Source organism: Paroedura picta, chromosome 11 (genome assembly GCF_049243985.1).
Source record: "Paroedura picta isolate Pp20150507F chromosome 11, Ppicta_v3.0, whole genome shotgun sequence".
Classification (NCBI taxonomy): Eukaryota; Metazoa; Chordata; class Lepidosauria; order Squamata; family Gekkonidae; genus Paroedura; species Paroedura picta.
Genome location: NC_135379.1, coordinates 65,986,462 through 66,010,224, shown reverse-complemented (window position 1 = coordinate 66,010,224; position 23,763 = coordinate 65,986,462). Strand labels below are relative to the sequence as shown.

The 23,763-nt window shown below is 48.0% G+C and overlaps 2 protein-coding genes across 2 annotated transcripts in view; both read left to right on the top strand.

The window, feature by feature from the left end:
- The window catches only part of EXOC3 (exocyst complex component 3), a 33,853-nt gene that overhangs the window by 3,028 nt on the left and 7,062 nt on the right, over positions 1–23,763 (top strand). Inside the window, exons 2-9 of the mRNA XM_077304627.1 lie at positions 183–374; positions 6,369–6,588; positions 7,348–8,029; positions 11,675–11,792; positions 12,006–12,131; positions 12,585–12,685; positions 21,980–22,090; positions 22,598–22,748. Of these exons, the coding sequence (XP_077160742.1) occupies positions 231–374; positions 6,369–6,588; positions 7,348–8,029; positions 11,675–11,792; positions 12,006–12,131; positions 12,585–12,685; positions 21,980–22,090; positions 22,598–22,748 (1,653 nt within the window). The 5' untranslated portion in view covers positions 183–230. The remainder of the gene's footprint in view (positions 1–182; positions 375–6,368; positions 6,589–7,347; positions 8,030–11,674; positions 11,793–12,005; positions 12,132–12,584; positions 12,686–21,979; positions 22,091–22,597; positions 22,749–23,763) is intronic.
- On the top strand, positions 12,692–20,839 carry LOC143821056 (uncharacterized). Its single transcript, XM_077304633.1, has 2 exons — positions 12,692–17,629; positions 20,743–20,839. Exon 1 carries the CDS (start codon positions 15,828–15,830, stop codon positions 17,586–17,588), a length of 1,761 nt encoding a protein of 586 aa, XP_077160748.1. The 5' UTR covers positions 12,692–15,827; the 3' UTR covers positions 17,589–17,629; positions 20,743–20,839.

Genomic DNA, 23,763 nt, shown 5'->3' with positions numbered 1-23,763 from the left:
TTATTCACCACCTGTCCACCTGTGATTGCCAGGCTACAAGCACTCATTGCTGTGCAGCTCTCGAGGGCATGCAGTTTGCCCTTGACTTAGGGAAGCTAGCCTTGTCACCAGTAAGTGTATTGGATCTATCAGTGATGCCGAAGATAAAATGGCTCTCTCAATAGTTTATTCTGTTTCTCCAGCATCCCTTGAGTTATGAAGACATCTGCATTTTGAGGCGGGGCTCTGAAATGGAGGAGACGGACAGGGAAGCGGTCGCAACCGCTGTGCAGAGGGTGGCTGGGATGCTTCAGCGGCCAGACCAGCTGGATAAAGTCGAACAGTATCGCCGGAGGGAAGCGCGCAAGAAAGCTTCAGTGGAAGCTCGACTGAAAGTATGGGCCTTCAGAATTAAGTTTGTCTGATTTAATGTATAGCAGAGAAGGGGAGGGCATTATTATATAAATATAACAAATAAATAAATGTACTTACCTAATTTTAGAAAGCATTTCTCTATTACTGCTGTTGGAAGCGGTTTGGGAGTAATCTGGGTTAGCCTCTAGCAAAAGCGGGGTTTTGCCCCAAGCACTCTATAGGGGCCCAGTTGCACTGAAAAGTAAGGAAACGGCAAAGGCAAAGACCATCTTTTCTCCTCCCTGCCTCTTCCTTGTCTGACTTCCTTGAGGTGGCCTCAGCCTTACCTTAAAGGTGGCCAAACTGTGGCTCTCCAGATGTCAATGGACTACAATTCCCATGAGTCCCTGCCAGCATGGGATGGCAGGGACTCTTGGGAATTGTAGTCCATTGACATCTGGAGAGCCACAGTTTATCCTCTCCTGTGAGCTTGAGTCTCTGAAGGTTCATGCTGTAATATTGATGTTTATATTTTGGCTGTTTGAAACGGTTTCTCTGCAACAATCCCTACAGAAAGTTGAATGTACTCCTTCCCCTTTTAAAATATAAGTAGAAGTGATTTGCATTAAATCCTTTGATTCTCATTGAAGCAAAGAGTAGATATCTCTTGTTCATTATGTAGCTTTGAAAATAGGATTGATGCACCTGTTGTGAATATAGTTGGCCTACAAATTCTATTTGTTACTCTGATGGGCTTGTTCTTCTTTTCTAACTTGCCTAATTCTTGTGCAGCACAATCTGCAATCCTAAATACATTAGCTCTGAAGTGAGTGCCAGTTAACATGGTGGTGCTTCCTCCCCAATAACGCTGTTGAGGATTGCATCCTTAGATTTCCTATCTTCCCTTGCTCCTCCCTTTTGCCAGATTCCCCCTCCAGCGCTTCTCATCCCACCCAATTCCCACTGACACACCTCCCTCTTCTTTCGTCTCCTGATTGACGTTAGAAAAACTCCACATTTTTGTTGAAGTGTTAACATCAGTCTGTTAATTCAGAAAGGGAAAAAAATTCTTGTCTACGTATTCTATCTGTTGTAATCGCAACACATTCTGTCTGCAGAATTCTACAAGCTCCTGCATGTGTCCTCCTCACACAGGTTTGGATACATGCACACAAACCAGCTTTTCTGCTAGGGATAAAGGCAGGCCTGGCAGGGTGACCTCCCTTTTGCCCTTGAAAAAAGTCTATGCTGAGAATCACAGCACCTGCTATTCGGAATAAGGGACTATAGTAACGAAAGGAATTAGACTAAATGAAAAAGGTGGCTGGATCCAACTATTATATTTTAATATCCCCATCGTGGAGAGTGGAATATGAAACCCTTGAATTCTATCTTTTTGTAAATGTAGTTATTTTGATGAAAACCTTCTGTCACAAACCCTGATACATGCCCCCTCCTCCTGTTGCATTCTCCCAGACTCCTCCAGGCTGGGTGTCATAAAACCATAAATTCTTGGGATGGTTCCTGACTGCCTCTGCATACCAAAGCTGCCCTCAGCGGGGCATTCTTATCTCTCGCTTTTAGTAACCTTGCTAGTTTTGCTGGAGTCTCAACAGACGTGTTGGTTTAGATAAAAGCTGGGCCATCTGGCTCGGCTGGGAACTTTTGTAACTTTTTGCATATGTACCTTTCCCGCGATCCTGATCCCTCATACCCCCTCCCATGCTTGGTCCCCCCTATAAGTACATCCCAATATCCATTGTATCTTTGTCTCTGCTAAGATGATTGCTCAATGAGTCTTGGCCTGTGTTAGCTGGTGTAATTGCTCTGTTCAATAAAGCCTTTCTTTCGGATCTTCACTCTGCCTGGGATCCTGGATCACAGACTTTGCTCGCTGACTCTAGCCTGATTCCAGACACCTTCTACCTTAAACCCAGAGAAATACTTGAGGCATACCCAAGCAATTGCACATGTCCAGTCAAATGTTAGACATTTCCCCATGACCACCAGCTTCATGATGCTCTGGCAGCTTCCTTTAGGATGCTTCTACATGTCATTTTTATATTAGAGCTTAGCTCCACCCCCTTTTAGTGGCGATGGAAGGAGTGCCCACATGGACATGTCCCAAGAGCCAGTCTAGAGAGCCCCCTTTGAGCTAGACAAAGCATGCCCCCATTCTTCTTTAATGTGTGTGTGGCTTCCTGCTTTCCATGCAGGGAAAAATTCCATGTGGAAGTAGCCCTAGATTCCAGCATGGCTTGTCAGACAACTAGGTAGATCCTTGTTCAGTAAACACAAATCTAGAATTAATCATACCATTCTTTTAAATCCTAGATTTCTAACAAACAATATTTTATCATTGTTTGAATGTATCTGATATTGCAAAGGGTTAGGGTATAGAGCTTTCTAATGCCCTGAAGGCTCGACTGAGGATACCACCCCCTCCCCGTTTGGGTGATGGACATATTTTAGTCCGCCGGCGGAGACTTATGGATTCCCAGAGATTCCTGAATGCTCTGCAGGACCCGATGCCCTCTGGCGTCTCGCTAATGACCTTGGTGGAGGACTGGCAGTCCCGCCTTACGGCCGCTATCGACAACATTGCTCCTAGGCTCCCTCTCCATCTTCGCCGCAAACAGGCTCCGTGGTATACCCACGAGCTTCGGGAGAGGAAGAGGGAAGTGAGACGGCTTGAGTGAGTGTGGAGGAAGACTCGCGACGAAGCTACAAGAACCTCTCATTGCACGCTTATGAAGGCATATGAGAATGCGGTGAAAGCGGCGAAACGTGACTTCTACACCATGGAAATTGCATCCGTGAGCTCACGCCTGGCACAGTTATTTAGAGTAATTCAGTTCCTAACATTAGCCAGCTGTTTGGAAGCAGTGGCTGGATGGCTCAGGCAGTCGCCTGAAACTCAGTCCTTCCAAGATGGAGGTCCTGTGGCTGGGTAGAAGATGGCCGGATCAGGAAGCGCACTTCCCATGCCTGGACGCAGTGCAATTAACACCTGCACCAATAGCCAGGAATTTGGGCATGACCTTTGATGCTTCCCTTTCCATGGAGGCTCAGATCATGAAAGTACCCCGGATGGTGTTTTTCCATCTTCCCATCTTTTCCAAGCCAGACTACTAGCGCCCTACCTGTCCTCAGATCGCTTAGCCACAGTGATCCATGCAACAGTCACCTCCAGACTAGACTACTGTAACTCGCTCTACGCGGACCTGCCCTTGTCTTGGACCCGGAGGTTACTATTGGTACAGAATGCAGCTGCGAGGGTCCTCACTAGAACACAGAATCACAGAATCATAGAGTTGGAAGGGGCCATACAGGCCATCTAGTCCAACCCCCTGCTCAACGCAGGATCAGCCCTAAGCATCCTAAAGCATCCATGAAAAGTGTGTATCCAACCTTTGCTTGAAGACTGCCAGTGAAGGGGAGCTCACCACCACCTTAGGCAGCCTATTCCACTGCTGAACTACTCTGTGAAAAATTGTTTCCTGATATCCAGCCTATATCGTTGTACTTGTAGTTTAAGCCCATTACTGCACATCCTTTCCTCTGCAGCCAACAGAAACAGCATCCTGACCTCCTCCAAGAGACAACCTTTCAAATACTTAAAGAGGGCTATCATGTCCCCTCTCAACCTCCTTTTCTCGAGGCTGAACATTCCCAAGTCCCTCAACTTACCTTCATCCTCGTCGCTCTCCTCTGTACCCTTTCAATTTTATACATGTCCTTCATGAAGTGAGGCCTCCAGAACTCCACACAGAACTCTGTCTCTATCTTCCGGAGTATTTGCCAGTCCTCCCAATTTGGTGTCATCTGCAAACTTGATGAGTAGTCCCTCCACCCCCTCATCTAGATCATTAATAAATATGTTAAAAAGTACCGGACCGAGCACCAAGCCCTGAGGTACCCCGCTACTCACCTCTCTCCAGTCTGATGAAACACCATTGACAACAACTCTTTGAGTGCGGTTCTCTAACCAATTCCCTATCCATCTAACTATCTGAAAATCCAGATTGCAGTCCTTCAACTTATCCATCAGAACATCATGGGGAACCTTATCAAAAGCTTTACTAAAATCCAAATAAACGACATCAACCGAATTTCCACGATCCAGCAAAGCTGTTACTTGGTCAAAAAAGGAAAACAGGTTGGTCTGGCAGGACCTGTTGGAGACAAATCCGTGCTGACTGCCTTGGATCACCAATTGTCCTCCAGATGTTTGCAGATCACTCCCTTTAATATCTGCTCCATTATCTTCCCCACAACAGAGGTCAGACTCACTGGTCTGTAGTTTCCTGGGTCATCCTTCCTCCCTTTTTTGAAGGTCAGAATAACGTTTGCTCTCTTCCAGTCCTCCGGGACATCTCCAGTCCTTAAAGAGGTCCCGAAGATGATGGACAAGGGTTCTGCAAGTTCTCCGGAAAGTTTTTTGAGCATTCTCAGGTGCATTTCATTCAGCCCAGGGGATTTGAACTCATCCAGTGCAGCTAAATGCCTCTCGACAACTTCTCTGTCCATATCAACCTGCCACCCAGACGCTATCCCTTGGCTACTGCCATCTCTAGATGTGCCTAAACCTTTTGACCTGTGGGAAAAAACAGATGTAAAATAGGTGCTGAGCCTTTCTGCTTTATCTGCATTCTGTGTTAGAGTTTGTCCATCTGCACCCAACAGTGGGCCTATTGCCTCCTTAACTTTATGTTTGCTCTTCACATAACTGAAAAATCTTTTCTTGTTACAATGGGCTTCCCTGGCCAATTCCAGCTCTTCCTTCTTATTGCCCATGCTTCGGGCGTTAGTATAAAGACATCTGAATCCTTGTACTTTTGGTTCTCTATGAGCTGGCCTTCCTGGTTGGGGTACCCCCGATTGGTCTCCTTCCTTACACTCCGTATGTTGAACGTCTACTTCCCCTTGTGGCTTCAGTTTAAAGTTCTCCTGATGAATCTCCCTAGGTTCCTGCCAAATACATTCTTCCCCAACTTCGAGAAGTGCAGCCCATCAGGTGCTAGTAGGCCTTCTTCAAGAAAGCCTATCCCATGGTCCCAGAAACCAATTCCCTCCTGCCGGCACCAACTACGCAGCCACTGATTCACTTCCATTATCTGGGACTGATTGTATCCTCTTTATTCAGAGTTGCACAGCTCCTGTCTGTGAACTCCTCCCCTTTCTTAATTTCTGTCAGAGTAATAATCCTCTCTTCTAAGCCCCTTGGGGGCTTAACAACTAAACACCTTGGAGGGCCCACATTCAGCCAGTACTTCAACTTCTGCACTGGTTTCCAATTTGTTTCCGGATCAAGTTCAAGGTTTTGGTTTTAACCTTTAAGGAAGACCTAAGGGCCCTGTCGGAGTTAACAGCTTTCCGCAGGGCCTGCAAGACAGAGCTCTTTCGGCAGGCATATGGTTGAGGCCAGGGCGGGCGTTCCCCACATTAGATCAGGGCTCCCTGGGTCCATCTGAGTGATCCGATTGCCTGACTCCCATATTAGCAACCTGATGTCCCTCAGCTAGTGTGGGGTGGTTTGGGGGGGTTAGCAAGGTTAGTTAGTGCTCTCCTGTTGGCTAACGTTGATAGTGTGGATTGGTTTTAATGGTTTTAACTATGGGTTTTATTTTGATTTTTATCTTGTAAACTGCCGTGAGCCTAAGCGAATGGCAGTATAAAAGTTTAATAATAATAATAATAATAATAATTAATAATAATGTATAGGATAAATTTTCTTCAGCATCTTCTACTGCATACCATGAGTTTATCAAAGTTGATGTGTTTGTTATATAAAGATTCCACTTTCTTATTTTGCACGTATTGATTTCATATGATATGATTACACTACTTCATTTTTTATTCATTATCTGTTTTGATTGAATAAGTTTATATTTTGAGTGTTGATTTTCTCCTAATGGCACCTTCTTTTGTGAGGCATTTAAAATGAGCTTTGGCAAAATCTTTGGTCCAATCAATGGTTCTTGACTGCTTGTTGCTCATGTAGAACAGATTAATTCTTCCGCTCGTATTTCCAGGCAGCGATCCAGTCACAGCTAGATGGAGTCCGAACTGGTTTGAGCCAACTACACAATGCGCTGAACGATGTCAAGGATATTCAGCGCTCTTTGGCAGACGTCAATAAAGACTGGCGGCAGAGTATCAATACCATAGAAAACCTCAAGGATGTTAAGGATGCTGTGGTGCAGCACAGCCAACTGGCAGCGGCTGTTGAAAACCTAAAAAATATCTTCTCAGGTACAAGTCTGGAATTAACCAGATCCAAATCTATGACAGTTAGTGGAGGAACCATTAGTGTTGGGAAGACATTGTCAGAGAAGGGTTTTACTGTATGAAATAGTTTCTAATGTCACTTTGATAAATAATTAGGGACTGGGGCCTTTCTCAACTTTTTTACCACTGATAAACATCTGAAAAATTCTTCAGACTTTGAGGACTTCCTGAAGTGGTGCGATTGTGCAGAATGCAGTTGGGAAACATAGTTGTATACACGCCCACTTTGGGCCCCTCCCCTTTCCACCCTCTCCAGGCCCATCCTTGGACATATTGGGAGGGGGAACGACAATATGACCATATATGGTCATATCACCCGAATAAACAATTTTAAAAAATATATTAAAAAATCAGCTCTTACCCATTTGGAAAATCCAGGTTTCATGAAACCCTTGGTGGATAGCCTGCTATAAGTAGGAGCCCGCTATATAATTTATGCATCATTTAATTTTTCACGTTAACATTTATGCCTCACTTCAGTTCTATTTTCTACATTTCTGGTTGGTTCCAGAGTTCTAGCATCCTAGTCCTGTTGCGCTGTTCATCCTGCTGATTGGACTAACTCCCTCGTGCAATTCGCCTTGTCCCAGTGAAAAAGATGGGCTATAAGAAACATAAATAAACCAGCATTGCAGCCTCCTTCCCATTTAGTCTGAGGCAGCTGAGGTTCAGAAACTGGAACAGGTGCGACAGTGTTAAATCCCCTTGTCTTTTGCTTCCCAGTGCCAGAGATAGTTCAGGAGACCCAGGATCTGATTGACCAGGGACAACTGCTGCAAGCCCACCGGAAGCTGATGGACTTGGAGAGGTCTCGAGATGACCTCATGTACGAGCAGTACCGCCTGGACAGCAAGAACATCCGTGACATGAATCTCATTGACAGCTATTTTGGGGATATGCAGAGGCTCTCAGAAGAGCTGGCCAAGCAACTGTGGATGGTCATTCAGAGGGCTCTCGTCACTGTCCGCCGAGATCCAACCTTGCTGGTCTCAGTGGTCAGAATCATTGACAGAGAAGAGAAAATAGACAGGCGAATGCTAGATCGGAAAAAGCAAACGGGATTCATTCCACCAGGCAGGCCTAAAAAATGGAAGGAAAAAATGTTTACCGTGTTGGACCGAACTGTCACTACTAGGATCGAGGGCACCCAGGCAGACACCCGCGAATCCGACAAAATGTGGCTTGTTCGTCATCTGGAGATCATCCGCAAATACGTCCTTGATGATTTGCTGGTGGCAAAAAATCTTATGGATCAGTGTTTCCCACCACATTATGAAATTTTCAAAAATCTACTAAGCATGTATCATCAAGCATTATCTACTCGCATGCAAGACTTGGCGTTTGAAGATCTGGAAGCAAATGAAATTGTTAGCCTGTTAACATGGGTTTTAAATACTTACAAAAGGTAAGGGTGCTGTGTGAGCAGGGCAGCAGCAATTGAGTGAGTCCTTTTCTAAAGAGTGCTTAGTTGGAAAGGGCAGGTGTACAGGAAATGAGTGGGATCGTGTTTGTGTGTTTCTGGATCAACAGTGATCTATAATGACCATAGGATTTAGATACAAAGACTCAATTTTGTGGTTCAATATAAACTTCCTTACAAAGAAATCTGATAATTGGCCCTACAATAAATATTTTTTTCTAAGTTTGCAAACTTCAGGAATGAGAAATCATCATCCTTATGGCTCTAACCCCTGAAAGTGCACTTGTAATAAGGTATATATATTTTCACATACTTTACAAAATGGACCCTTTTTTCAAGGTATTTGGGACATTTGATAAAGATGGGCTAGGAGAAAGGGTCAGCTGGAGGTGGTGGATGAGCAGGAGCAGGTTAGGATGTGAACAGAGCAGCTTATTGTGAAGAAGGCTTCAAGGTTTAGGTCAGCCTCTTTCAACCTTTGACTATGGAGAAACTCCTGAAATAATTTTTTCAGACTTTGAGGAGCCCAGGAATTGATGTCAGCTGGCCACGCCTCCTGCCACACTCATGGAAGTGACATCACTGCCTACACTCTCCTTTTGCTCCCTTCTCCCACCTTTACTTCTGCTGTGGTGGCTCTGTGTCATGTATGATGGAAAGAAGAGTAGGACCCGAGAAAACAGCCCAGACCCCCCCCTCTCATCCCATCCCACTTAAGAGCTCCCACAGACCCCTTTCAAAACTTCTGCAGATGCCCAGGGGTCCATGGATCTGTTTGGTAATCCCTGGTTTATGTTCATAGAATCATAGAATAATAGAGTTGGAAGTGACCTCATGGGTCATCTAGTCCAACCCCTGCACTATGCAGGACACTCACATCCCAATTGCTCATCTACTGTAACCTGACACCCCTTTGCCTTCACAGAATCAGCCTCTCTGTCTGATGGCTATCTAGCCTCTGTTTAAAAATTTCCAAAGATGGAGAACCCACCACCTCCCGAGGAAGCCTGTTCCACTGAGAAACTGCTCTGATTGTCAGGAACTTCTTCCGGATGTTTAGATGGAATTTCTTTTAAATTAATTTTATCCCATTTATTCTGGTCTGTCCCTACGGGGCAAGAGAGAACAATTCTGCTCCATCCTCCATTTGGCACCCTTTTAAATACTTGAATATGGTTATTAGATCCCCTCTCAGTCGTCTCCTCTCTAGGCTAAACAGACCAAGCTTCCCCAACCTTTCTTCATATGTCTTGGTCTCCAAACCCCTCACCATATTTGTTGCCCTCCTCCTGACATGTTCCAGTTTGTCAACATCCCTCTTCAACTGGGGCACCCAAAACTGAACACAGTACTCCAAGTGTGGCCGAACCAGAGCAGAGTAAAGCGGTACCATCGCCTCCCATGATCTGGACACGATACTCCGTTTGATACAGGCCAAAATCCCATTTGCCTTTTTAGCCACTGAGTCACACAGCTGACTCATGTTCAATGTATGGTCTATTAAGACTCCTAGATCCTTTTCGCACATGCTACTGCCAAGACAAGTCTCACCCATCTTATATTCGTGTATTTGGTTTTACCTACTTAAATGCAGAACTTTACATTTGTCCTTATTGAACTTCATTTTATTCAGTTTAGCCCACTTCGCGAGCCTATCAAGATCATCCTGCATTCTGTTGCTGTCTTCAGTTGTGTTTGCTACCCCTCCCAGTTTAGTATCATCTGCAAATTTAATAAGTATTCCCTCTAATCTCTCATCCAAATCATTTATAAATATGTTGAACAACACAGGCCCCAGGACAGATCCTTGGGTTCCTCCACTTGTCACTCTTTTCCAAGAAGATGCTGAACCATTAACAAGTACCCTCTGGGTACGATTTGTCAACCAGTTATTGATCCACCTGACAGAATTAGGATCCATACCGCATTTTACCAACTTGTGAACAAGAATATCATGTGGAACCTTATCAAAAGCTTTACTGAAATCCAGATAAACTATGTCCAAGGGATTCCCCTGATCCAGCAAGGGAGTCACTTTCTAAAAAAAAGTCTGACATGACTTGTTCTTGCGAAACCCATGCTGAGTCTTAGAAATCACAGCTCTCACTTCCAGCTGCTCAAGGACTGAATGTCAATCAGACACTCAAAATTTTGCCAGCTACAGATGTCAAACTGATGGGTTGATAATTACCCAGATCCTCCTTTTTCCCTTTCTTGAAGATGGGGACAACATTTACCCGCCTCCAATCGTCTGGCACCTCACCTGTTCTCCAAGAAGTGTCAAAAATAATGGACTGAGTTCTTTGAATACCTTTGGATGCAGTTCATCTGGCCCAGAAGTCTTTGTTTCATTTAAAGAAACTAAGTGTTTGTGGACTGCTCCAACAGTGATCCTAGGCCACCATTCCCGTCCCCCATGTTGTGTTACGTTTTTGTCACATTGATCACTATTTCCCTCACAAGAGAAGACTGAGGAGGAATAGGAGTTAAGCAGTTCAGCCCTCTCTTCATCTGTTATAACTTCACTTTCTTGTCCTCGCAATGATCTTCCTTCCATTTCCTAAATTACTCTTTTTTATTCCTCAAATTATTAGACAACTGCTTATGGAGCCAACTTGGCTTCCTTGGGCTCCTTCCATCTTTCCTTCTCAAGGGAATTGTTTGTGATTGAGCCTTCAGTATTTCACTTTTAAGAAACTCCCAGCCCTCTTGGACTCCCATCTCTTTAAGTCTTTCTGACTACGGGACTCTACGCAATATATCTTTAAGTCTGTGAAAATCAGCTTTCCTGAAGTCCAGTCTATACGTACGACTACGTAAAGGTTTTCTCTTTCCCATGATAGGTCACTGCTATCAAGTGTGCCCACTACTTCCACCTCATCTACCAGTTCTTCCCTACTGATGAGAATCAAGTATAAAATAGCAGAGCCCCTGGTTCCCCTCTACTTTCTAGGAAATGAAGCTGTTGGCAAGATAAGAATTTAACGGATGTTAAAGGTGAACATCATGTGCCCTTCCTGTGTATGGTAGTATAATTCTTGTGAGGATCCAAGTCTCCTCTTCCTGTTGCCACCCTTTAAAGTAAGCTTGTAGCACTCTTTGATTCTTTAATAATTTTGAAACCAGGATGGCGAAGATTGAAAGTAGATTAGGGATATTCCCACCACTTTGGATGATTCAATGTTGGTAGTGATGGAAGATCTAGAGGGCCTTGCTCTCTTATGGACATTCCCAACTTCCTTCAGGAATATTATGATTTGTTATTTTTCAAGGGAGCTATCCAGTTCTGTTAGTCTGGGGAAATCTGCCGGCAATTTTCTGTCCACTTGATCAGTAGGAATTAAATCTGCTTTTATCCTCCAGCAGTCCAGCCAGGACACATCGAGGCTCTAAATACCATTCCTTGGGCTTGATGCTTATGAAAATGAAATTGTGTTGATTTTAAATACATTAGTTTCATATTTAGGATCTTCTGTTTTGCTTTACTTCTGCTTTCCTCCCCATGGTAATACTTTTAAGGCAGGCCAGCAAAAAGCTGAAGTTCCTGGTCTAACCTTTCACAGTAGCAGCAGTAGCAGCAGCAACCTGTGTGTCCCTTTGCGTCATCTGCCTATTTCCTCTTCAATTCAGTGAAGAGATGATGGGCAACCCTGAACTGGCACCAGAAGTGGATGTAAATTCCCTGCAGTCTCTGCTTTCTCAAGATGTTGTGGCTGACCTCCTGAACACATACATGTCAACTCTTACAGTAAGGAATAATAGCCGGTTTAGTGCCTTGTGGGGAATGAGTGGTCCCAAAGGGGTTGTGGGGGAGCACACTGCACCTTCTGAATAAGGGCTAAGCCATTAGACATGTTTGGTGTCAAAAGAGGATGGCGGGAAGGTGGTGCAGCCTAGTTTTTGTACTGACTCAGCTGGAAAGCAGTTCTGTCCATCTTCACTTCAGTTTGGTTTCTTGTAGACCAACATCATCGGGTGGCTACGAAAAGCACTGGAGACGGATAAAAAGGACTGGCTGAAAGAAACTGAACCAGAATCAGATCAAGATGGGTACTATCAAACTACACTCCCTGCTATTGTATTCCAGGTATAAGAGCTGCTTTCAGGGAATTCAACAGCCAGTGTGGATAATGAATTTGAAGGAAGAATTACATCAGCAAGTGTGTGGTGCTCTATGTATTTGGTGGATTGGGTTGCTTCCTGTGGGCCACATAATCTATCCCCAGGACCTAAAATTTGGCCCTTCATTCCTGGGATTCTCCACACACAAGGGGCACTTTGTGGTGTTTGTTCACATCAATTGAATTGTGGGGCCACAGCTAACCTCTTCAGACAGTATAAACAAAATTCCCATAATCCTGGGAGGCCAGAGAAGGGGGTGGGAAGCCCTGCAGGTTGCAGGAACTGGGGCTGGGCCAGTTCACTGGTCTGGCGGTGTGTGTGTGTGTACCAGTGGGCAGAGGGGCTGATTTAAAAGGTGTCTTTCTGGCTGCTGCTTTTTGATTAGTGACACTAGTAGCCAACTGGTTTCCATTTTCAGATGTTTGAACAGAATCTTCAAGTGGCTACCCAGATAAGTGAAGATTTGAAAATCAGTGTACTAAATTTGTGCCTTCAACAAATGAGTTCATTCCTCATAAGGTAAAACCAAATGACAACCTTTACTCATTGCAATTCTTTTTTCTCCTCCCATATCTCTCTTCTACAAAAGTGAGAGAAGACGTTAATCATTCCGTTTCCCACCCTAAATAGCAGTGGAATTTTTAGTTTAGGCACCTCCTGTTCTCCAAGACGAAACCAACAGCTCTGAGCAGCAGCAGGCTCTGGCAAAGGGTTTTATTTTTTTCCTTGCACACCTCAGTTGCTTGGCCCCTTGGCTTGCATTGACTAGTGAGTGGCCAAAGTACATCCAGAGAGAATTTGGACAGACCTGCCTCTGTTCCTGGGAGGTTTGGTCAGATGAAAGAGCCCTTAGTCTGCGTTTCATCTCAGGAGTGAGTCAGTGGGTGTGGCACTGCTGGTTCTAGCCTTTACTCAGGCCAAAACACGGCCCTGGTTAATACTGCATGTTCCTGACTAAGGGCTGATAACTAGGCCCATTCCGCACCAGGATCTATGTGGCAAATTGGTTGCGGAACGAAAAAACGCCATTTTAAATCGTGGAATTTGGCGTAACGCATACCTGCCTTTGTAGTGGAATCCAGTTGCGTTTCTATCGTTTCCCACAGGTTTCCGGTCTCGGCAAAAATCGCTGTCCAGGAAGCGATATTTGCTGAGCTTTGTCCCGCCCCTGGCCGTCAATCAAACGAGCAGCCAATGGGCGGCCGTTATCATGCTCCCAAAAAGCCCCATTCCCTTTAAGGCAGGTTTAAAAAAAAAAAAACACGTTGCAACGAATATGCCTTGATTTGTTGCAACAGAGAGACCCATCTAGCTAGCAGGTGGCGTGTGAGCTGCCGTTTCATTGTTGCCATGCTCCCCCCAAGTGAAAAAAAAATCCCCCCCCCCCCCGCTTATAATCCTGCTTTCCTGCCCTCACATGGAAGTTCATTTCCTGTCCAAAATTTTGTTAGGCTTTAAGGTGCTCCTGGATTCTTGATTTTTTTCTACTGCTGCAGACAGACAAACTCAGTTAGCCATCCCAAAATACATACAGAAATGTAGAACTGTCAATTAGGAAGGAAGGAGGGATCCCCAAGAGCAGTGGTCCCCAACCCCCGGTCCGGGGACCAGTCCCGGTCCGTGGATCAGTTGGTACCGGGCCGCAGCTCCTTCTCATCCTCATCCCCAGCTGCTGCCTCGGGGCTGCCCTGCCACTCTGCCACCGGCTCATCTTTGCTGCTCTCCGGCATCCGCCATGGCTGGGGCTCCCCCTCAGCATGGCACTGCACAGCTGCTGCTGGCAGCGCCCCCAGTGGGTGGTGGGAAATCAGGGGCACCGGCGGGAAAGCAAGTGGAGCAGAGGCTCAGGCAGCGGCGACATCCCTCAGCAAAAGACTACCCCCCCCCCGGGCCTCAGTAAAATTGTCAAGCGCTGACCGGTCCCCGGTGATAAAAAGGTTGACGACCACTGCCCAAGAGAACACCGAACAAACCTGCTGGTCGAAGGTGGCAACTGACATGGGATGAGGATTCTAGAGATAAGGTTTAACTACAACAATAATCTTAATTGCAGAGCAATTGATCACTGAATATGCTGCCCAATAGCAGATCAGTCCTCCCTATTGATGCTATCCAATCATAAACCACCGTATCCTGGGCATGTTAAAGGAGAGCAGTACTTAAAAGCTTTTGAGGAGAGCCAGTTTGGTGTAGTGGCTAGGAGTGCAGACTTCTAATGTGGCATGCCGGGTTCGATTCTGCACTCCCCCACATGCAACCAGCTGGGTGACCTTGGGCTTGCCACGGCACTGATAAAGCTGTTCTGACCGAGCAGTGATATCAGGGCTCTCTCAGCCTCACCCACCTCACAGGGTGTCTGTTGTGGGGAGAGGAAAGGGAAGGTGACTGGAAGCCGCTTTGAGACTCCTTCGGGTAGAGAAAAGCTGCCGCTTTCTAAGAACCAACTCTTCTTCTTTTGTTTTGACCAAGAAGAAATATCAGGGCTCTCTCAGCCTCACCTCCCTCACAGGATGCCTGTTGTGGGGAGAGGAAAGGGAAGGCAACTGTAAACCACTTTGAGACTCCTTCAGGTAGAGAAAAGCGGCATCTAAGAACCAACCTTCTTCTTCAGTAATCTCAGGGCTCTCTCAGCCTCACCCGCCTCACAGGGTGTCTGTTGTGGGGAGAGGAAAGGGAAGGAGATTGGAAGCCGCTTTGAGATGCCTTCGGGTAGAGAAAAGCAGCATATAAGAACCAACTCTTCTTCTTCGTCGTCAGTAATCTCAGGGCTCTCTCAGCCTCCCCTCCCTCACAGGGTGTCTGTTGTGGGGAGAGGAAAGGGAAGGCGACTGGAAGCTACTTTGAGCTTCCTTTGGGTAGAGAAAAGCGGCATCTAAGAACCAAGTCTTCTTCTAATTCTTCCTAATTACCTCTTGTTCTTGGTACAAAGATGTCTCTTTTCCAAGCCCCAGATGGATGCTGTGTCCTTATGGGAGTCATTCCATTGGGTCCTTCATTAATTACATTTACAATATTCTTTGCTAATACCTGCAACTGCTGCTGTTTACCAGAACCGCTGTGATTTTTGACTCATCAACATTTATTATGACAAAGATCATCGAACAACAGTTTAACAACACAGTTTACATGCAAATATAAAATTAATATACAAAGATGAAAATCCATAGCTTCATTGTGGCGTAATTCATTATACAGCAAAGGTTTGGAATATTTGCTTTCTTAGTGTCAGGATTGTAGAATCTCTGTCATAAATTAGCCTGAGTTCCTCCATGTCAGTTATACTGCTTAATTGAACCTGGCGCCTGCTAGCCCCGGCCTTGTAGTTTGTAGCAATAAAATAGAATAGTGATGTTATTCTAACCTTATCTTGTTATGGGCACACAGGGTTGTTGTCAATTCTCTCAAGGATGGGAGTTTGGAATCCTGTTGTTGTTTCACATATGTCTTTTCTCACTAACCCCCCTCCTTGGGAACTGTCAAGTTTTGGGCGGGAGAAATGTATTGATAAGCTGAGGCAAATCTGGCTTCGAGTCAGATTTGACTTTCAGTCCAATGCGTATAGTGCTAATCAATAAAACTATTTTCTTTTGAATAAGTTTTGTTGTGAGTTTCCTGTGCGTCTGACATCAAGTCAAATCTCACAACTCCTTTCACCTGCAAAATGCAGGGCGAGGGACATACTTTTTCTGAGCAGGGAGAGGGCCTGGATTGGGACCTCTCCCAGGGCGACGGCGCGAGTGCCGGCCCGCACAGCTCGGGCATGATGCGGGCAATCTCGGGGACAACCCCGGGGCCCGAGGAATTTTTGGAACGACACGTCACCCAGCGCAGGCGATTGTCTAAATACGACCGCCCTACTGGGGATGAGAGGTGGCCGGAGCACCTGGGACTGCCTAGCTACGCGCTGGAGCCTGTGGGTGAGACACAGGACTTGCAGTACAAGCTGGACAGGGTGACTAACTGGCTGCAGGATCTTTCGGGTCGGTTGGATCCGGAGGAGAAGCGCCGAACGCAACGCCTGCTGAAGGAAGTGCTTGGTGGTGGTGCGCACGATACCAGCCTGCGACGAGTGAGTGGTGGGCTTGCACTGCGGGAGCACGGCATGGCGGACACGCAAGCGGCAGCGGATGCTGAGGCGTTGGCCAGGGCCAGGGCGCAGCTGGAAATCGAGGCGGAGGCAGAGGCTCGAGCGAGAGCGCAACGAGAACAAGAAGGCGAGGGCGAGGAGCGAGAGGACGAAGGCGGCGCGGGCGGCGATGGAGCCGGAGGAGACGGCGCGGACGGAGGCGAGGACGCAGCGGCGGCGGCAGCAGCGGCGGCGGCGGCGGACGTTGCGGGAGCCGAGGCGGCGGCGGCAGCAGCGGCGCGCGAAGCGGCGCGAGCGGCAGCGCGAGCAGCGGAGGCAGCCCGGGCGGCGGAACGAGCAAGAGTGGCGGCGGGGAGAGGACGAGGCATCGGCCGCGGTGCAAGACCCCCAGTACCGGCCCCGGCCCCGGCGGATTGGGGCCCGGGGCGCCTACCAGCCCACCTCCGGGGTGTGGAGATGCGGAGCACCTATAAATTCAAGGCTAAGTTTTCCGGAGACCCCTCCGATTTTCCTACGTTTCTGGTGCACCTCCAGGCCTACATGATGGAAATGGGGTTCACTTTCCAGGACGACGCTGAGAAAGTGCGTTTCGTGGGCCAAGCCCTAGAAGGCAAAGCAGCCAAGTGGTTCGTGGACTTGTACCGCTATCACCCCCAAGCCATTCGTGACTACAACCATTTCATGAGAGCCCTGCGCCAGATGTACGTGGAACCGTTCGAGCGAGAGACCGCGGAGAAGAAACTCAGGGCTCACCGGCAAGGGAAGTTGTCAGTGGTCGAGTACGCCAGGGAGTTTAAAGAGCTGGCTTCCTCGGTGCCGGACTGGACGGAGCCCCAACGCGTGCTGTCGTTTGTGGGGGGCCTCAATCCTACTCTGGCAGACAAATGCCTCCTCCTGGAAGACCCGCTTACAGTCGAAGGGTGGGTCCAATTGGCTGGGGAGATGGAAAATCGATTGGAGCGAGCTTCGATGGTACAAGTCCTGGCAGGCAAAACCGTGGCGAAAACTTCCACCCCGGCGAAAACCAAGCCCCGAGCCAAGTTGGAGCCGTCTGAGCGCACCCGGCGCATGGAAAAAGGGCTGTGCTTGGGTTGTGGCCAAGCGGGGCACTTTCTCGCAAATTGCCCCACAAAAGCAACAGCGACCCCGAGGGCCGTGAGCAGCGCCCCACCGAAAGCCCAGCCCGCCAAGAAAACCACTCCCAAGAAAAGTGCCAAGTCTCTCCTGGTGCCAGTGGCTGCCGTGCCAGCAGTGGACGACTCGGAGGAGGGAAGCGGGCTGGAGGACGAGGATCAAGCCGAGGAGCAGTCGGGAAACGAGGACGGTCTGCTGTAAAGGCGCCCCGCCAGCAGGCCGCCAACAGGGGCAAACGCGTGGTGAGTGATTCCCCCTTACTACTCCTACCTGCCAAGCTCTCCAACCCCAAGTCGGGGAAAACAGTGGGAGTCCGGTGTATCGTGGACTCAGGGTGCACCCAATCCCTAGTGAGCCCGGCACTGGCCGAGACTTTGGGGGTGGGAAAGGTGCCGCTGGGGGAACCCTTGCCCATCACCCAATTGGATGGGAAATGTGCTCCTGGAGGGGAGGCCACGGCGAAAACGCGCCCAATGGACTTGGACATAAAAAAACATTGGGAGCAAATCCAGCCTTTGGTAGCCCCTCATTCTGCCTTCCCTTGTGTGTTAGGGTTGGATTGGCTGAAGGAACATGACCCCCTAGTGAAGTGGAAAGAAGGGACTGTGGACTTTACCTCTCCCGCCTGCGAGCAGCACGCTCGACCGCGGGATTCCCCACTGACGGGGGTTGTGGCCGCTTTGGGATCGGGGGGGGCAGCGCTCCCTCCTGAGTATCGAGACTTTGCTGATGTGTTCGCGGAGGTAGAGTGCAACCAACTGCCCCCCCACCGTAAAACTGACTGTGCCATTGAATTAAAGAAAGGGGAACCACTCCCCAAAGCCAAACTTTATTCCATGAGCCCCCGGGAAATGGCGGAGCTTAGGGAATTTTTGGATAAGAACTTGGCGAGGGGTTTTATTAGACCGGCCACATCTTCATTGGCGGCCCCGGTCCTTTTTGTAAAAAAGAAGGACGGTTCGCTACGTTTGTGTACTGACTACCGTGGGTTGAATGCGGTCTCCACCTGCAATGCCTACCCGCTCCCCCTGATAAAAGACTTGTTGGGCCACTTGGGGAAGGCACGAATTTTTACGAAATTGGATTTGAGGGAAGCCTATTACCGAGTTCGGATCAAGAAGGGGCACGAATATCTAACGGCTTTTAACACCCCCCTGGGGCAATTTGAGTACACCGTAATGCCGTTCGGCCTCGCCGGCGCTCCGGGCGTGTTCATGAATATGATTAATGAAATTATGCACGATTTATTGTACCAAGGGGTGTTGGTTTACATTGATGATATTCTTGTGTATTCTGAGAATGTTGAGAGTCATGCTGATCTGGTACGCGAAGTGCTCAACCGCTTGCGGAAGCACCAATTGTTTGCTAAACTGTCTAAATGTGAGTTCCACCGCGATGCGGTGGAGTTTCTGGGGTTCCGTGTCTCCCAAGCGGGGATTGAGATGGACCCTGGCAAGGTGCGTGACTTGCTGGCTTGGGAACCTCCCCGCACCAGGAGGCAACTGCAAAGCTTCCTAGGGTTCGCTAATTTTTACAGGACTTTCATCCCCAATTTTGCCAAAGTGGCGTTGCCCCTCACTGACTTGTTGAAAACCAAACAAGGGGGAAAAACGGCGAGCCGCCCGGGGACGCCCCTTCTGTGGACTCCCCCCTGTCAAAACGCATTCGACAAACTAAAGTTGTTGTTTACGTCCGAACCAGTACTGGCCCATGCTGACCCTTCTAAGCAATTTACGGTACAAGTAGACTCCTCGGACGTAGCAATGGGGGCCGTGATCCTCCAAGAGGGGGAGGACGGAAAGTTACACCCGCTGGCCTATCTGTCAAAGAAATTCTCGGGGGCAGAGCGAAATTGGGCAATTTGGGAAAAAGAGGCGGCTGCAGTAAAATTGGCCCTTTCCACCTGGAGGCATTGGCTAGAAGGATCCGCGATCCCATTTGTAGTCTGGACGGATCATAAAAACCTTCAGGCACTTAAGCAGCCCCGATCGCTTTCCGCCAAGCAAATGAGATGGGCAGAGTTTTTCGCCCGTTTCAACTTCTCCCTAAAGCATCTGCCGGGTAAAATGAACTTTTTGGCAGATGCATTATCACGCCTGCCCCAGTACAACAGCAAACGAGACCCATTGGTGGACACCGTTTTCACCCCCGCCCAACTAGGGATGGCCGCCGTGACGCGCAGCCACGTAAAGACTGATACGCCCATCCCAGGGGGCTGGGTCCAGAAGGAGATGTCACAAGATCCGGAGTTTGGCTCCCTCCGCCCTGATCTGACTGAGAAGGGGGGGCTCTTTTTTAAGGGCGAGAGACTCTTTGTTCCTGTTGCGGCCAGGGGAAAAGTTTTGAAACTTTGCCACGACGCAAAAACTGCTGGACACTTTGGTTTTGTGAAAACTCTGCACCTAGTCAGGAGACAATATTGGTGGCCGTCCCTGCGCAAAGATGTGGAGAAATATGTGCAGGGATGCCCTATTTGTATTGCCTCAAAACCGGTTGGAGGCAAGAGAAAGGGGCTATTGCAACCACAGCCCACCCCCTCTCGTCCATGGACAGATGTCACTATGGACTTTATTACGGACCTCCCTCCCAGCCATGGGAACACCGTTATATGGGTGGTAGTGGATGCTTTTTCCAAACAGGCTCACTTCATTCCCTGCACGGGAGTGCCTTCAGCACCAAAATTGGCTTCTCTTTTCATTGAACACGTGGTACGTCTGCACGGGATCCCGACACGTGTCCTGACGGATCGGGGCCCCCAGTTCGTTTCTAAGTTTTGGAGGGAACTCCTGAGACTTTTGGGGGTGGAGCAAGCCCTCACTTCGGGCTATCACCCTGAATCAAATGGCCAGACCGAAAGGGTAAACCAAATCCTGGAACAGTACTTACGTTGTTTCATCAATCACCAGCAGGACAATTGGGTCTCTTTATTACCGATGGCTGAATTTGCCTACAACAATGGGGTTCACGCCTCAACTGGGGTATCACCTTTCAAAGTAGTGTATGGGACTGATTTAGCAACAGCCCCCACCTGGGAGCTCAACTCCACTGAGGCTCCTGACATAAATAAATGGGCAGCCACCATCAGTACAGGTTGGCCAGAAATTGTAGCTAGCCTCAAGGAGGCAAAACAAGCCTATAAAGCTCAAGCGGATAAGAAAAGGGTACCTGCACCTGACTGGAAAGTGGGAGACCTGGCCTATTTGTCTACTAAGAACCTGAGGTGCCAGCAGAAATCAAAGAAACTTGGCCCTAAATACGTGGGGCCATTTAAAGTGATAAAACTGATTAATACTGTGACTGTTGAGCTAGCTTTACCAAAGACTTATAGGAATGTGCATCCGGTTTTTCATTCCAGCCTGCTGCGGAGAGCTCCGGTCCCTGACGAGTGGCACCCTCCTCCAGACCAGCCTGTGCCAATTTTCATCGATAAAGACACCCACTATGAAGTCAACCAAATTTTAGACTCTCGTTTGCACAAGGGTCGCCTTCAATATCTGGTCGATTGGAAAGATTTCCCCTCGGGGGACAAAGAGTGGGTGGAGGCAGGGAATGTGAAGGCACCCCGCCTTCTCCGGGCTTTCCATCGAGCATTTCCTGATTGTCCTCGCCCGGTAGATGCCGGCTAGATGGAGGAGTGAAGTTAGTTTTAATGCGGAGGGATGTCAGGATTGTAGAATCTCTGTCATAAATTAGCCTGAGTTCCTCCATGTCAGTTATACTGCTTAATTGAACCTGGCGCCTGCTAGCCCCGGCCTTGTAGTTTGTAGCAATAAAATAGAATAGTGATGTTATTCTAACCTTATCTTGTTATGGGCACACAGGGTTGTTGTCAATTCTCTCAAGGATGGGAGTTTGGAATCCTGTTGTTGTTTCACATATGTCTTTTCTCACTAACCCCCCTCCTTGGGAACTGTCAAGTTTTGGGCGGGAGAAATGTATTGATAAGCTGAGGCAAATCTGGCTTCGAGTCAGATTTGACTTTCAGTCCAATGCGTATAGTGCTAATCAATAAAACTATTTTCTTTTGAATAAGTTTTGTTGTGAGTTTCCTGTGCGTCTGACACTTAGGGCCAAAGCCTCAGCACAGAATTTGATCATATTAGAGGTGATCTCATTAGAGCGATCTACAAGGAAAAGATCTGTATATAAGGTCTTGTAAGGACGTGTGCTTCGGTTCACCGAAGCCCGAGGTGGAACATAGGAGGCCAGCAGCACAGTGCAGAGAGACGCCCCCTCGGGCTTCGTTGCCAACGTGAAGTGCACATCCCGAAGGAGGAGTGAATCTCTCCGTTGGTTGCTGCCTCATTTAGGCTACCTGATGCTGGTTTTTAAACTGTTGTTACATATTCTGAGACTACACATTCCAGCGGGGTAAACAGTTATGTTAGTTTGTAGACCAAAAATGTTCTTGTTAATTGTACCACATCTACAGAACTCCTTTTCTTGGGAATTCTCAGGGGCTAAGCCTGCCATAGAGTAGCAGATCCTAAAGGCAGATGGGCAATATTTTCCCCTCTGTTTCAGCAGGCCAATCGGGAACAAGTTGAATGGGGTTCTCACTTTCCATCCTGGGATTTCCCCCCGTTATGCAGGTACAAAGACGAAGCACACTTGTATAAAGGAGAACACCTAAGAAATCGGCAGTATCACCCATGCTATGTTCATTACATGGTCGCCGTCATTAATAACTGTCAAACCTTCAAGTAAGTTTTTCAGACCTTGGGTTCTTTAAAGAATAATGCAGCAGCCTCTTATCTGAAGAACCGGGTTTGATTCCCCACTCTTCCACATGCAGCCACATGGATGACCTCAGGCTGTCACAGTTCTCTTAGAGCTCTCTCTCCCTCACAGGGTGTCAGTTGTGGGGAGAGGAAGGCAAAGGGGCTTGTAAACTGCTTTGAGATTCCTTTGTGTAGTAAAAGGTGGGAGCTCTTCTTATTTATTTCTCTTATAGGCCTGGCATTGATTTCCCTTTCCCCTTTTGCTCGTCTGCCCTGTCCCTTCTGCAAGTGGCCATATGGTTTTCTCTACTGGTCACTCAGGCACCCGTCTGCCTGTCTTGAGGGCTTTTAAAAGGCTGTTTAAAATCAATAATCAGGCCTCTGATTGGTGTCCATCCCTCAGTGAAAGCTAGCTTCTCAAGGGATGTTTGTCAGATTGTGTGGAGTGGCATTCATGGATGGTGACGGCTCTTGTCTGTCTTCTCCCAGGGAATCGATCGTCAGTCTGAAGAAGAAATATTTGACTCCTATGATGGAAGAGAGAATGGCAAGCAGCCACCCCTGCATCTACGCCGTGCTGGATGAAGTGGCCAAGGAGGGCTGTTCGAGCCTGCTGGATGAAGTGTTCATGGATTTAGAGGTGGGAATTTTATGGCCCTCAGAAATCATCTTGGGTGGAATCATCATATGCCAGCGATTTGTGTGTGCACTCAGACACAGCTGTGCTCTCTGCTTGTGGCTTGCCCATATTTAAGGGCATAGCCAAGGAGGAAGACCAGAGGAACATAAAAGGAGTCCTGTTGGATCAGGCCAACGACACATCCAGTCCAATCCTCTGGGTCACACAGTGACCAAAACCCAGATGCCATCAGGAGTTCCACCAGTGGGGCCAGAACTCCAGAGATCCTCCCACTGTTACCCCCCCCCCCCCAGCACCAGGAATACAGAGTAGTAGTGCTTCACTAAGAGCATTCCATGTATATCTTGTGTTTAATAGCCACTCATGGACCTCTGTTCCATATGTTTATCCAGTTCCCTTTTCAAGCTGTCTGCCTGCAGCCACCACTAAAGATGTTACCTGGGGGGAAATTCGGTATTTTCTAGGTTGAAGTTTTAATGTTTTGGTAATTTTAAATGCCTTCAGCCATCCCATCCCATCCAGCCCACGCTATGCCCAGTGGTCAGCAGACAGGCTTGGCCCCAGCAGGGTTGGGGAGCCCAGGCACAGAGCAGGCAGGTCAACTGTGTCCAACTCCCACCCCACCCCACCTTGTTGGTTGCCCCACCAGGGTCAAAGAGGCAGGGTGCAGAGCTGACATTTCAACATTGTGCCCACCCACCCTCCTACCCACCCTGATCCCAACCTGCAGCCAGCTCTAGGAGGGTTGGGGAGGCAGGGCACAGAGCTGATCTTTACTTGTAGCTGGCCCCAGGGAGGCAGGTCATGGGGCTCTCCACAGCTTCAAAGGGATCTGCTGGGAGAAATTACTCAACAAACAGCTGATTCTCAAGACCAGCTGTTTGACAGGGTCTTTCTCAATCAGTGGAATCAAGCCCAAATTGCTTCGCACTTATCTAATTTCATCCCACTTAAACAAATGGGGAATGCAGTTCTCCTCGGATAAGCCCCCAAAGTTGCTGAATCAGCCTTGATT